Source organism: Chrysochloris asiatica, unplaced genomic scaffold (assembly GCF_000296735.1).
Source record: "Chrysochloris asiatica unplaced genomic scaffold, ChrAsi1.0 scaffold00161, whole genome shotgun sequence".
Lineage (NCBI taxonomy): Eukaryota > Metazoa > Chordata > Mammalia > Afrosoricida > Chrysochloridae > Chrysochloris > Chrysochloris asiatica.
The window spans coordinates 3,889,393-3,902,870 of NW_006408679.1; the positions used below are offsets into that span (position 1 = coordinate 3,889,393).

Sequence of the window (13,478 nt, forward strand, 5' to 3'; positions counted from 1 at the left end):
CGGCGGGCACCCCTCTGAGGGCGGCCGAGGAAGCTCCCGGAGGAGGAGGCAAAGAAAGAGGAGGCGGCGGCCGCTGGGGGACCTGCTCCGCGCGTTGGCCTGTTCGCCCCCTCCCCAGCTTTTCTTTCGCCGTCTTCTCTTACTCTCGGCTGGCGCCTCGGCTTTGTGCGTGGAGATGGTGTAGCTCCCGAAGGAGGAGCCGGACACTTGTCTCCTGTCTGCGAGCTGCGTCCCCGCCCCTGGAGGAGAGACCCCCCTCATCGGCTCGGCGTCTCCCGGCTGTTGGGGAACCCTGGGCGCCGCCGGCACCATGAGGTGAGGGGCGCACGGGGCGGGGGCCAGGCAGGCCATTGTGCCGCGGGAGCCGCGACCCCGCTTTCCCCGGACCCCGCCTTCCCTCGCCCGGCCCGGCGCGTCTTCTCCCGGTCTCTAGTCTCTCCTTCCCCCTCCCCCTTTTGTCTCTTCTTATTTCGCTTTCTTCCCTGTAACCCTCCTCAACCCCCCTCTTGTTTAGGGGCCTCCCTCCACTGTCCTCCTCTGTTCCTCAAATCCTCATCTATCACCCAGGATTTCCCTTCCTAAATTTAATTTGCTCTTGGCTCCCTCCTCCCGGTCTTTGCTAGCAAAACCTTGGAGATGGGGAGGGGTTCGAGAATCGAAGCTTGCTTGTTGCTGGGAAACAGGTATTTTTCCGGGATATCTGTAAAAAATTCATGCTTTTTGATTACAAAACTCTAGGGTTTCATTAAAAAAGGAAGAAAAGTTTGAAAGATCTGAAATCTCTGCAGGTATTAAAGTGCTAGGTAAAGGAGTTAAGCAAAGGTGAAATTTCACAATAGTGGGGGGAAGGTAAATAATTTTATCACCTTAAAAATTTTTTTTTTTTTAGGGTGTCAGTAAAAGGTAGGACTAAGTAAGTTGTTTGGGTGCGTAAACGAGGAGGGGGGGCGAAATTTGGAAAACCCTGACCCCCTTCCTCTGTAGCAGCCTGTGTTGCATTGCAGCTTTCTTTCTCCCATTTCTCTGTGTAATCAATAAAACAGAAGCTACAGTTTTTTTTCCTAGCCACAAAGGAAAGAATTAAATGTACCATCGTAAATTATGTCTTTAATTGCAACGATGAAACATATGGTGTGATATTTTGCTTTTTTGTTTCTCCAATTGTGTGAGAGAATAAACCATGATGTGTCATTCATTGGAGATTTTTTTCAGCCTTTCCTAAGCCTGTTTTGTGTCCATAACCTTCTCTTTTCGGATTGGTGCACGACTTCATGAGAAATGGGACTTCGTAGACTGGATGCTGATCCTTTCTGCGTTATCATCCTTATAGGCCTTCTTTTAAGTTAAATAATTGTGGATAAAGTAAATTACTTCGTTTTCATTTCTTCCTTGGAAGAAGAGATAATCTTACAGTTCTTTTGGATTTGAATCTCCTTTGTGTTAAAAATTAATGACCAACCCTTGCCAAGACCTTTATAATGTAATACAATGAGATTTGAATGATATAATCTACAAATTCCCTCTCTTTGGCAAGAATATGTCATGTCATTGGAATTCTTTCATTTCAGAAATTTCCATTGTACACGTTAGTTTTCATGTGTTTTTCTATCAAGGTTGACCACTTTAGTTTTGTTTAAAATTTTTTCTGTGTGTGTGATACGTCTGTGTTGGGTTTTCACTTCAGTTTACTTTAAATTTGAATTATTTTGTTTCTCTTAATCCAAGCTCTATTTGACAACCGTAAATTTTTTGTTTAATGATGTGTCTCTAAATAACCCTTTCCTTGGGGATTTCACAGATATTTCAAATGTGATTGATCAGTCTAAAGCTAGGGTATACCTGTTGTCCTTAAGTTGATTCCAAAAAAACATAATTAGCTGTTATAAACTAGTTTGAAAAACTTGAGTCATGCATTTGAGCTCAGTGTTTGTCAAGTTACTGATGTCCTGGAAAAGTCAGCAATTACAATGAAATGTAATTTAATGTTACTTATTGTAATGCCTATAAACTGTTGATGTCTGCTTTAGAGACTTAACTATAGTGATCTTGCAGCCAGAAGTTAACCATTTTTTCCCCTAAACTTTGGGTAAATTAATACTAATATTAAGAAATGTAAAACAGTGAAAATGGGATAGTTTTAAAAGAAAAAAATGCTTGTAAGTTTGTCTAAGCCAGAAGTTGTGAACAAAATACCTACACTTTTTAGTATTTAGTGATGTTTAATCGCTGTCATGCATAGTTGTCAATCTGTCACTGGTAAATTAAGTCTTCACCTAAAAGTTCCTTTTCTACTTTGCAGCTCTTTCCTTGTTCTATTCTTCAGTTTTAAGTATGGAGGAGGAGGAGGAATCACAGACGCTTTCTAGTAGCATATGTACAGAACATGGTATACAGGTCTGAAAAGTTTGTTCAAACAGTCTACAGAAATTCTTTGTAGGCTAATTTTGAATAATTTAAGAGCAGAAAAGAGGATCAGCGGTTCACTTTGAAAGGCACTGGGTTATTTGGTAGGTGGGTTGTACAATTTCAATGTATGTACATTTGCTTAGATTCGGGTAAAACTAGGGTGGTCTGGTGTTGATGGGGGTTAAAATGTTCTTGAGCTGGTTGCAAAAGCTTTGGAGATGCTTAAAAAGGACTTTTCAAATTATTATGAGCATTTGACTTAGTCTCAGGGATGCTTTCAAATATTGTAAGACATACATGTTTTAGCCTCTTAAGTTGTGTCCTTTTATTAAGGACTAGTTCTAATGTTTAAAAGATCATCCAGAAGTAGGAATTCCTGGGCAGGAATTTCCACTTAAGCTGGTCAGAACTCTGAAGAGGACATAAACATGTTTTGGTTTAAGTCTATGTGTTAAGATCTCTCAATTGACTTTAATATTAAGAATAGCATGATTACTTATATAATGGAGTAAATCTTAACATAGAAGGAAATAAATGCTATTTTACATTCCTGAAAGTCATAAAAGTATTTCATACATGTAAAATTATATGTATTGAATTACTTATTAATGTTTTGCTTAGAGATGAGAATTAAAAAGTAAAAAGTGTATTTACTTATTCAAGTCATTGGAAAGTCTGAGACAAAAAAACATCAAACTGCTTTTGGTGTCATATCCAACTCGTCAGTTCTAGTTTTATATTTTATTTATGTAATAGTTCAAAAGTATAAGCTGTTTTGTGATTGAATTAGCTTTCACTATGAGTTGGAACTGACTCGGACAGCTAACAACAATGCCTTTTTAACTGAGTACATTTTTTATTAGTTGGTTAATTACTCAAGATAAATTTTTTTTTTTTTTTTAAAGAAAGGAGTTTGTATGATCTAAATAGTTGGGTATAGCCTAGTGGCAAAGAAGAGCTTAGAATATTTGGGTTTGACATACTTGTGTCTGTATCAAATAATCCAGCTTCTACTACTGTGACTTTGCTAATCTGTTTTATCATGTAAGAAAGCATAATAGGGTTGTAATGATTTGTCTAAGCAAGTCATCTACTAGTTGGATGACTTTGAGCTAATCACATAATCCAAGTTGGCTTTTTTTTTTAAAGTTTCTTTAAACATAGAAATAATTCTTTCCTGGGTCCAACCAAAGCCACTGCCGTTAAGTTGATTCTGACTGTAGGACAGAATAGAACTGCCACACAGGGTTTCCAAGGTTATAAATCTTTATGGAACCCAGATAGCCACATTTTTCTCCCTCAGAGCAGCTGGTGGGTTCCAACAGCTGATCTTTCAGTTAGTAGCCTTGTGCTTAACCACAGTGCCACCAGGCCTCCTTTACTGGATGTTGAGAATCAAATGATAATAGAAGAGAAAGTGCTTTGTATATTTGTAAGTCTTAAACAATTACGTTACTCCTCTTCTGTTTTAACTTAGTATAAAACTTTTGGACAATTTACTTCACGTTCCTAGGTCAAAGATGGCAAAGAGGTTATGTTTTGCTTAGTGTGACACTGTAGGCTAAGTGCTGGGTTGGCTTGAACCACAAGGTTGGTGGTTCAAACTCACAAGCCACTCCTTGGAAACCCTGTACAGGGTCCTGAGGTGGAATCAACTTCATGGTATTTAAGCACAAAACAGCCATCTTGTTAAGGACCAGAGTGCTATTTTCGAATGTGATGAGAGTGCTAAGATTGAATAGTAATATTTGATTGGGACCTGGTCTCTCAGAGTGGTACTGGAGGGTGTTGCCTGAAATGCCCTTACCTAGTTGTCTGTGATCTAGTCCAACCTTCTTCTTTTGTAGGTGAAGTAAGCAATCAAGTATATTTGTTCTTTGAAGATCTTAATTGTGAGTTATTTTGTTACTTTCATTTATGGTAATGATAAACATTTTAAAGTTCCATACAGTGAAGGGTCAGAAAATCCAGGTTTTATATGCCAACTCACTGTTAATTGAACAAACTGCTAAAAATGGAAATAATCCTGTTAAGTGGGAGATCCATGAAGGGATACAAACAGTAGTCTCTGTTCCCCTGGGTCTTCATTTCTATATGTTGTGTCCGGTAGATATGTGACTTTTCCACAGATGTTATTTTAGGAGTTGGAACCGAATTTTCCAATTTTTTTCTTTGTGACAGTATCTTTTATCTGGACATGGTAGATATTTAATAAATATTTATTAAGTGGATAAATCTTGATGGATCAACAGAGAAAATTTACTGAAGTTTATACAGAATTCAGGGTTTTTGATACTTGGTTAGCGCTGTTGGAATAAACAGAATAACCAGGAATTTCCTATTTGACTGGTGTAGAAGAAATTACATACTGGACTGGTGGTTTTGGTAACTTATCCTAGACACAGTTTAAATCTGGGGTGATTGTATAACTTGTAAAACACACCCGGTCTTTATCATGAGTTTAAGAAGGACTTGGAAAATGTGATCCCATATTTGTGGTATTGTAGGGTAGGAAGGAGATACTTAAACTTTCCTTCTGCCAACGTAAAGCGATCTTTCCCTTTTCTTTCTCTCTCCCTCCTTTGAAATCAGTGGATGGAACTGAGTGGTAGAATTATTGCCTTCTTGCGGGAGACCTGGCCTTGATTTCCTACCCATGCACTTCATGCTCAGTCTCTCAGTGGTGGTTTGTGTGAGCAAAGAATCTGAGAAGCTGGGCTATATGAAGAAAAACGTGGTATCAGGATTGGAGGAAGACTCATTGACAACCTGTGATGTGCAGATGATAAAACCTTGCTCCCAAAAGTGAAGAGGACTTAAAAATATTTACTGATGAAAATCAAACACCATAGCTTTCAGTATGGATTGCATCTTAATGTAAAGAAAACAAAAATCCTCATCACTGGACCAATAAACATTCTTATCAATGGAGAAAAGATTGAAGTTGTCAAGGACTTCATTCTTCTTGGATCAACTATCAACACTCATGGAAGCAGCAGTCAAGAAATCAAACGACATATTACTTTAGGCACATCTGCTGCACAAGACCTTTTTAAAGTGTTGAAGAAAAAAGATGTCCGTTTGAGGACTGACTCAAGCCATGGTATTTTCAGTAACTTCATATGCATGCGAAAGCTGGACAGTGAATAAGGAAGACCATAAAAGAATTGATGCTTTTGAGTTATGGTGTTGGAGGAGAATATTGAAAGTGCCATGGACTGCCAAAAGAACCAGTAGATCCGTTTTGGAAGAAGTGCAGCCAGAGTGCTCCTTAGAGGCCAGGATGGCCAAACTTCATCTCTCATACTTCTTCACACATATTGTCAGAAGGGACCAGTCACTGGAGAAGGATACCATGTTTGGTAAGGTGGAGGGTCAGAGAAAAGAAGACCCCTAGCGAGATGGATTGGCCAAGTGGCAGCATCAGTGGGCTCAAGCGTGGCAACAATTGTGAGCTTGGCCCAGGACCGGGCAGTGTTTTGTTCTGTTGTGCATAGGATCGCTATGAGTCAGTACTGACTTGATGGCACCTAACAACAACATGATGCTGAACAGATTTCAGCAGAACTTCCAGACTAAAGCAGGCTACAAAGACTGGCCTTGTGGTCTACTTCTGAAAATCAGTCAGTGATAATCCTATCTATACATTGCAACGGTTGATCCTCAACCAACCGTGGGATGGTGCGGATCCAGATAGCATTTCATTCCTTTGTACATGGGGTCTCCACGGCCTGGGAGCTGACTCTCATGGTATCTGAGGAAAAGAACAACAGTAAAAGTTAAAGAGAGGACCTGAGCAGGAAGGGGACTGATTCATAGACCATCTGGGAAGTAGTCCTTGTCTTAACTGCCTTCCAGTATTCCTCTGTGTTCCTATATTTGCTGCATATATTTTGTTTTTGCATTGATTATTTATACAGCTTTCTGCGTCAGCCTGCTCCTTTTCATTTTAAGCTCTTTGAGAACAGGAACTGCATTTTTCTATCTATGGTACTAGCACAGTGCTTGGTAAATAGTGGTTGTCCATATAAATGTTTGGAGTACTGGTGTGGTGCTGCTGGTTAATGTTTAATGCCATTAATGTTAAATGCACAGAACTGAAAGGTTGGTTTGAACCGCAAGGTTGACAGTTCAAGCTCACCAGCCGCTTCTCAGAAACCCTATACAGAGTTACTATGGGTTGGAATCAACTCGATGGCACTTAACAACATATAAATGTTGGTAGTTTTGGTGTGGCACTGTAGGATGAGCACTGGACTCCTAACCAGAAGATCGGCAGTTCAAATCTACCAGCTACTTCTCAGAAACTCTATACAGGGTTGTTGTGAGTTGAAACTGACTTGATGACTTAACATAAAATGTACTTTGATGTTCTTTTCTGCAATCTATTTGCTGACATTAGCAACCGCCATTTTTGGAGCACTTGTAATTTTCTAGAAGCTGTACTGCGTACTATTGCTAAGTGCCGTCGAATTGTTTACAACCCATAGCGATCTTGTATAGGGTTTTCAATGAGCAGCTGGTGAGCTTGAACCAAATACCTTGCAGTTCAAATGGCTTTGCAGTCTGGTGCATGAACCCACAGTGCCACACCAGGACTCCACTGGGTACTGTAGGAGTACAGTGTTTGGTGGTGGTGGTGATGTGCCGTGGAGTCGATTCCAATTCATAGCGACCCTGTATAGGGTTTCCGAGGCTGTAAATCTTTACGTGTGCAGAAAGCCTCATCTTTCTCCCACGGAACAGCTGATAGTTTTGAGCTGCTGACCTTAAAGTTCACAGACCAACTGGTAACCACTGTGCTACCATATATAATAAATGTAATGTTATTAAAACAAACAAATGAACACAAGTTGCATACATACAAGAATAGGTGTGGAGTTTGTTTTATCATCCAGTTCAGAAGTGGCCTGAGTGCCTGACCCAGGTTTTCTAAAATCCAAAGCTGTTTTGAGGACCTTGTTTCTTTGACTTTCTCATTGAATGTTGAATTAGTAATATTTCTGTTATTTAGTTGCTTAAATCATTGGGTATGTAAATATTTTTGAGCAACAATCTTAAGCTATTCTTTGATTTACCTTATCTTGACTCAATTCCTGCTTTGTTTTGATTCTTTACAGTGCTTAAATACCAATAAGTGGTAGTTTATGGTATTCATGAAGAAAATATCCAGATATTTTTGTGCATACAGCTTTGATGGTAGAAGCTAATAGGAGTCTTGGTGTGGTGCTGTGGGTTAATAATGCACTGGATTGTAAGGTCGTTTTGAACCACAAGGTCTGTGGTTCAAGCTCACCAGCTGTTCCTCAGAAACCACCCTATACAGGGTTGCTTATAAGTCAGAGCCGATTCGATGGCACTTAACAACAACAACAGATGGATTATAGGTAGGTTTTATTTTAAGTAACTATGAATGTGGGAAATGCTTATCATGTTCATCTGCTTACCAAAAGGTTGGATGTTCCAGTCTAGTCTATCCAGAGGTACCCGAGAAGGCCTGATGAACTGCTTTAAGTGTTTACCTAGGAAAGCTTCTGTTTCTGATAAATTTAGTTAACATGCAACTTTCTGAAGCATTCTTTTCGGTATGACACAAAACCATGAGAGAAAGACCTGCTAATCTGCTCCCATAGTGTACTGTAGAAAACCCTACGGGGCAGTTCTATTGTCACATAACAGGTTACAAACATTTTCTGAGCTTTGAGTTTCTTTTCTAAAATTCAGATAATGTCTACATTATAAAGTTGTTGAGAAAATTAGATCAGAAACGATACAAAACTCTAGCAAAACATATGGCACAAAAATGGGCTTGATGAGAGTAAGTTCCTTCTATAAAAGTCTGATGGCTTTTTTTTATGTTTATGTTAAGAATGTGAAAAACCATGTAAAATGGTGTAGCCTGTTTTGAAAAATAGTTTTGGCTGTTCCTCAAAAAGTTAAACATAGTTACCATATAACCTAAGCAATTTCAGCAATTTTATTCCTAGGTATATACTGAGATAAATGGAAACATATGTTCATGTAAAAACTTGTGCACACATATTCATAGCAGCATTATTCATAATAGCCAAAACAGAAAACCAAAACCAAATATTCCTCAGCTGGTGAATGGATGTTCTAAAACATGACATATTCATGCAATGGAATATTATTTGGCCATAAAAAGGAAAATGATGCATGCTTACAGCATGGATGAACCTTGAAAATAAATGAAGTGAAAGCCAGATTATAAAAGGTCACATTATATGATTCCATTTATGTGAAATGTCTGAAATTTATAGAGACCAAAGTAATTCTGTGGTTATCATGGGCTGGAGGGTGATGGTGGTGTGTCGTGGAGTTGGTTCCCACTCAGAGACCATAGGGTTTTCACGGCTGTAAATATTTACAATAGCAGAAAGCTTCATCTTTCTCCCACAGAACCGCTGGTAGTTTCGCGCTGCTTACTGTGAGATTAGCAGCTCAACTCATAACCACTGCGCTACCTTATGATTTTTTTTTTTTTTTTTAGGATGATGAGCTTGCTCTGAAATGAGGTTATGATAGTTGTATAACTTTGTGAATACATTAAAAGCCACTGACTTCCACATTTTGAAATGGTTAAGTTTATGTCATGTGAATTCTATTTTCAAAAACCCTATGCCTCCTTAGTGGACTCCTGGCGAGGCGATGTAGGATAAGCACTGGACTTCAAACAACAAGGTGGTTCAAACCCACCAGTTCCTCAGAAACCCTATACAAGGTCGCTATGAGTCAGAACCGACTCCATGTACTTAACAATAACAACAACACCTTCCCAAGGAGCCCTGGTAGTGTAGTGAATGGTTGTTGGACTGCTAACTGCAGGGTCAGCAGTTCAAGTCCACCAGGTGCTCCATGGGAGAAAGTGAGGTTTTTTTACTACTGTAAATATTTACGGCCTCGGAAACCCTATACTGGGTGAGTTGAAATTGACTCCACAGCACACTACCACCACACCTCCCCAAATTGTGAAGAGCCTCCTCCCAATTTTTGGGTTATTCTTATTTTCAAATAATACCAGACCAAACCAAACATGTTACAGTACAGTTGTGTTTGACTCATGGCCACCCCATGTGTTTCAGAGTAGAGTTGAACTCCATAGAGTGTTCATTGTCTATAATCTTACCTCAGTTGTTTTATTGTTGTTTTCTGTCACTTTTATTTTGTTAGATTAATATTTTAAATTGACATCTTCAAGCTTTCTAAAGAAGAAAACGAAGACAAAACCATTGTGGTGGTGGTTTTTTCTGAAGGGAGCAAAAAAGGTTGTAGAAACATGGATAGTGTTATCTTTGAGAAACCTGAACAAATTTTGGAGCCAAACTTCATGCTAAGGGAGTAGCCATCTCTTCAGTGGTTGTTAAGTGCTGCTGAGTCGATTCGTAGCCATAGCGACCCTGTAAAGGGTTTCCAAAGAGAAGCTGGTGAGTTTGAACCACTGACCTTGCAGTTTACAGTCTGACACATTAGCCCTCAGCACTACACCAGGACTCCCTTGTTTTATTTTTATTTCCTTTGACCTGCCTTTTTGGTGCTGAATTGGTAGGATTAGGATGGCTACGGTCATTAATAAAATGATGAAGCAAATCCATTGAAATCTTCAAAAGTTGTTTCATGGTGATTTTCTAGGTCTGTTTAGGATATGTCTCAAACACCAGAAAAATTTTTTTCTTTACGGAATGAAGTCTTAACATTATTAAAGGACTGAGTAACCAGTTCATCTGATGGTATGAAATCAAAATGACTACCTTTAACTAACTGTGCTTTAAAGTTAGTTGCTCAGTCCCCTTCCTTTTTGGTTTCTGTGTTAGCTGTTTCAAGTTGGTAGAGGAGAGGCCATGTAAAGAATGGAGTCCAAATTGCTTGTTTTATAGTGAAATGATCTTTCTGTTCATATTTCACAGTTAATTAAATATTGGTTATATTTGAGTGTCTGATTTGTTCTGCATTCCTGAGATGTGCCTCACCCCACAATTCTTACACATCTTAGACTAGTCTTGTAAGCAAAATTGTGACTAAAAACAGTAATTTTTTAAGATTTATAAACTAGACTTTCTGTTTAAAAGTTAGCTGTCTTTATTTCTTTGTGATATCTTCTCTTTGCATTTGCTTTAGTTTTTGGAAAATGAACCAATTACTGTTATTCTCTAAATGTTTGGTCACCTTCTTTTAAAATTGCTTTTTTCCTTTCACTAAAGCAATACAGATTTTTCAGATTTCAGAGGGTATGAAAAATATCAACTCCAAACCATCTAGAAATACAATATTTTGGTGTATAGCTTTCTAATTTTTATGTAATGGGTTGTTGCTGTTGTTGTTAAGTGCCATCAAGTTCATATCGACTCACAGCGACCCTATATAGGGTCTCCAAGGAGGGGCTGGTGAGCTTGAACCACTGATGTGGTTCATAGTGACCTTGTAGTCTAGCAAATTTACCCACAGTGCCACACCAGGACTCCAATGTATCCAATCACAAATAGGAGTGGTGTGACACTAAACTACTAACTACAAGGTTGGCAGTTCAGACCCACCAGCTGCCACTTCTTGGAAACACTGTACAGGGTCACTGTGAGTCAGAACTGACTTGATGGCACTTAACAACAACAATAACCACAAATTTGCTGTGTGTATATGTATGCATTTAAAATAAAAGTCAGATTGTACTATTTAAAAGTGGAATTATATTACATTGTATATTTTGCAATTGGTCTCTTTAATGCACTGTACTGCAAAGTCAGTTTGAACCTCAAGGTCTGTGGTTCAAGTTCACGAGCTGCTCTTCAGAACCCCTATAAGATTATTATGGGTTGGAACTGACTCAGTGGTGCTTAACAACAACAAGTACAGATGTATATAATTTATTTTTTAAATAGAGATGCTTTATAATGATAAAAGCACCAATCTGTCAGAAAGATACAGCAATTATAAACATATATGCCCTTAATAACAGAGCACCAAAACACATGAAGCAAAAATTAACAAAAAGGAACAACAGATGTAAATAATTTTAAATGACTGCATAAAATATTATTGCTTTGGATGAACTTAATCTACTTAATTAAATAATCTTTCAGGATACATTTCGTGATTTTCCTCACCATTTTTGTTCTAAAAAACAATGTTGTAAACATCAAGCATACCTTGGAGATATTTCAGGTTTGGTTTCAGACCACTACAGCAAAGAAAATAATACAATAACACAAGTTTCACAAATTTCTTGCTTTCTTAGGGAAGTCCTGGTTTGGATAAGCAAACTTGATGGTTCAAACCTACCATCCACTCCTTGCAAACCCTATACAAGGTCACTATGAATTGGAACAACAGTGCCATTCAGTGTGTTCCGACTCATAGTGACCCTGTATAGGGTTTTTGAGGAATGGCTGGTGGGTTTGAACCACTGATCTTGTGGTTAGCAATCTAGTGCTTATCCTACAGCCACACCAGGATTCCAAGTGTATAATAGTATTATGGAAAAGTTTGAAACTTTTGTGAGAATTACTCAAATTTGATACAGAGACACTAAGCACATGCTGTTGGAAAACTGATGCTTGCAGACTTACTTGATGTAGGTTTGCCACAAACATTCAGTTTGTAAAAACAATTTATTTGTGATAAAGTGAAGTGCAATACGAAGAGGTGTGCCTGTATGTGCTTTTATACCTGTATCTGAATATGTTTTAGGGTAAATTTAGTTCAGTATTTCATTTTTTCCCTCTCTTTTCTATATCCAGTTTATCAGCAAAGTCTTACTAGTTCTGTGTTCATGTGCTTTTTTTTTTTCTTCATCTCACTAATACTAGTCAGGTCCAAAAAACCAAACTCTGTGACATTGATTACAACTCATAATGACTCCATGTGTTCGAGTAGAACTGAGCTCTGTAGGATTTCCTACAGGGTCGCTATGGGTCAGAACCTACTCGACCGCACTACACAGCAACAGTCTTTATGGGAGCAGATAGCTAAGCATGACTAGGTGGATTTGAACTGCCAACCTTTCGATTACTAGCAGAGCACAAACTACAACACTTTACTCAAATTCACTGTTTACTTTCACAGAATCATTTATCTCATTTCTATTCTTGAGTCTAATTCCCTGTGTATCAGCCAGAATTATTATAAATTGGAAATTGTTAGGTGCTGTTAGATTCTGACTCATATTGGAGACTGCTCTATTGTGCTGACTCATAGTGACCCTGCATAGGGTTTCTGAGGAGTGGCTAGTGGGTTTGAACCACTGACTTTGTGGTTAGCAGTCCAGTTTGTATCCTGTAGCACTACACCAGGACTTTTTATTGGAGATTGTTGTTGTTATGTGTTGTTGAGTTGGCTCTGACTTACAGTGACCCTGTATAGGATTTTTGAGAAGCAGCTGGTGGGTTTGAACCACAAACTTTGGCAGTCCAGTGCTTATCTTACTTACAGCACCATACCAGGATATTGTTGTTAAGTGCCATCGAGTTGACTCTGACTCATAGTGACCCTGTATAAAGTTTCCAGGGAGCAGCTGGTGGATTTGAACCACTGACCTTGCAGTTCAAATTGACTTTGCAGTCCAGTGCATTATCCTGCAGCACCACACCAGGAGATCAGATATTGTTATTTCCCTGCTAAAACTTTTAATGGTATCATACTGCTCTTTGAATAAAACCCAAATTAATAACATAATCAGAATTGTTACGGATTTGCATGATCTTGCTGTGCATATTGATCATAATGTAGGCCTCTGTCAGAGCACAATAAATACTTGAGTGCATAATAAGTAAAATGACCAGACCAAAGGGAACTCTTACCGTTTTTGATACACATTATCAAATTAACGGCAGTGGTTTCCCAAGTTCTGGCCAAGTCAGGATATTACCAGCCTGTTTAATTTTTGCCAATCTGATAGAAGAAGTTATCTCACTGTTTTAATTCGTATTTCTTAGATTGGTAGTAGGATTGACTGTCCCTTCATGTGTTTAGTGGACATCTCTTTTTGTGTGAGTTGTCTGAGTGCTTTTTTTTTTTTTTTTTAAGTTTTTATTGTGGATTGAGTAAATTTACAGGGCAGA

General features: G+C 38.6%; 1 protein-coding gene across 1 annotated transcript in view; it reads left to right on the forward strand.

Moving 5' to 3' along the window:
* The window catches only part of LOC102825417 (protein enabled homolog), a 198,639-nt gene that overhangs the window by 691 nt on the left and 184,470 nt on the right, over positions 1-13,478 (forward strand). Inside the window, exon 2 of the mRNA XM_006871160.1 lies at positions 30-425. Within this exon, the coding sequence (XP_006871222.1) occupies positions 30-425 (396 nt within the window). The remainder of the gene's footprint in view (positions 1-29; positions 426-13,478) is intronic.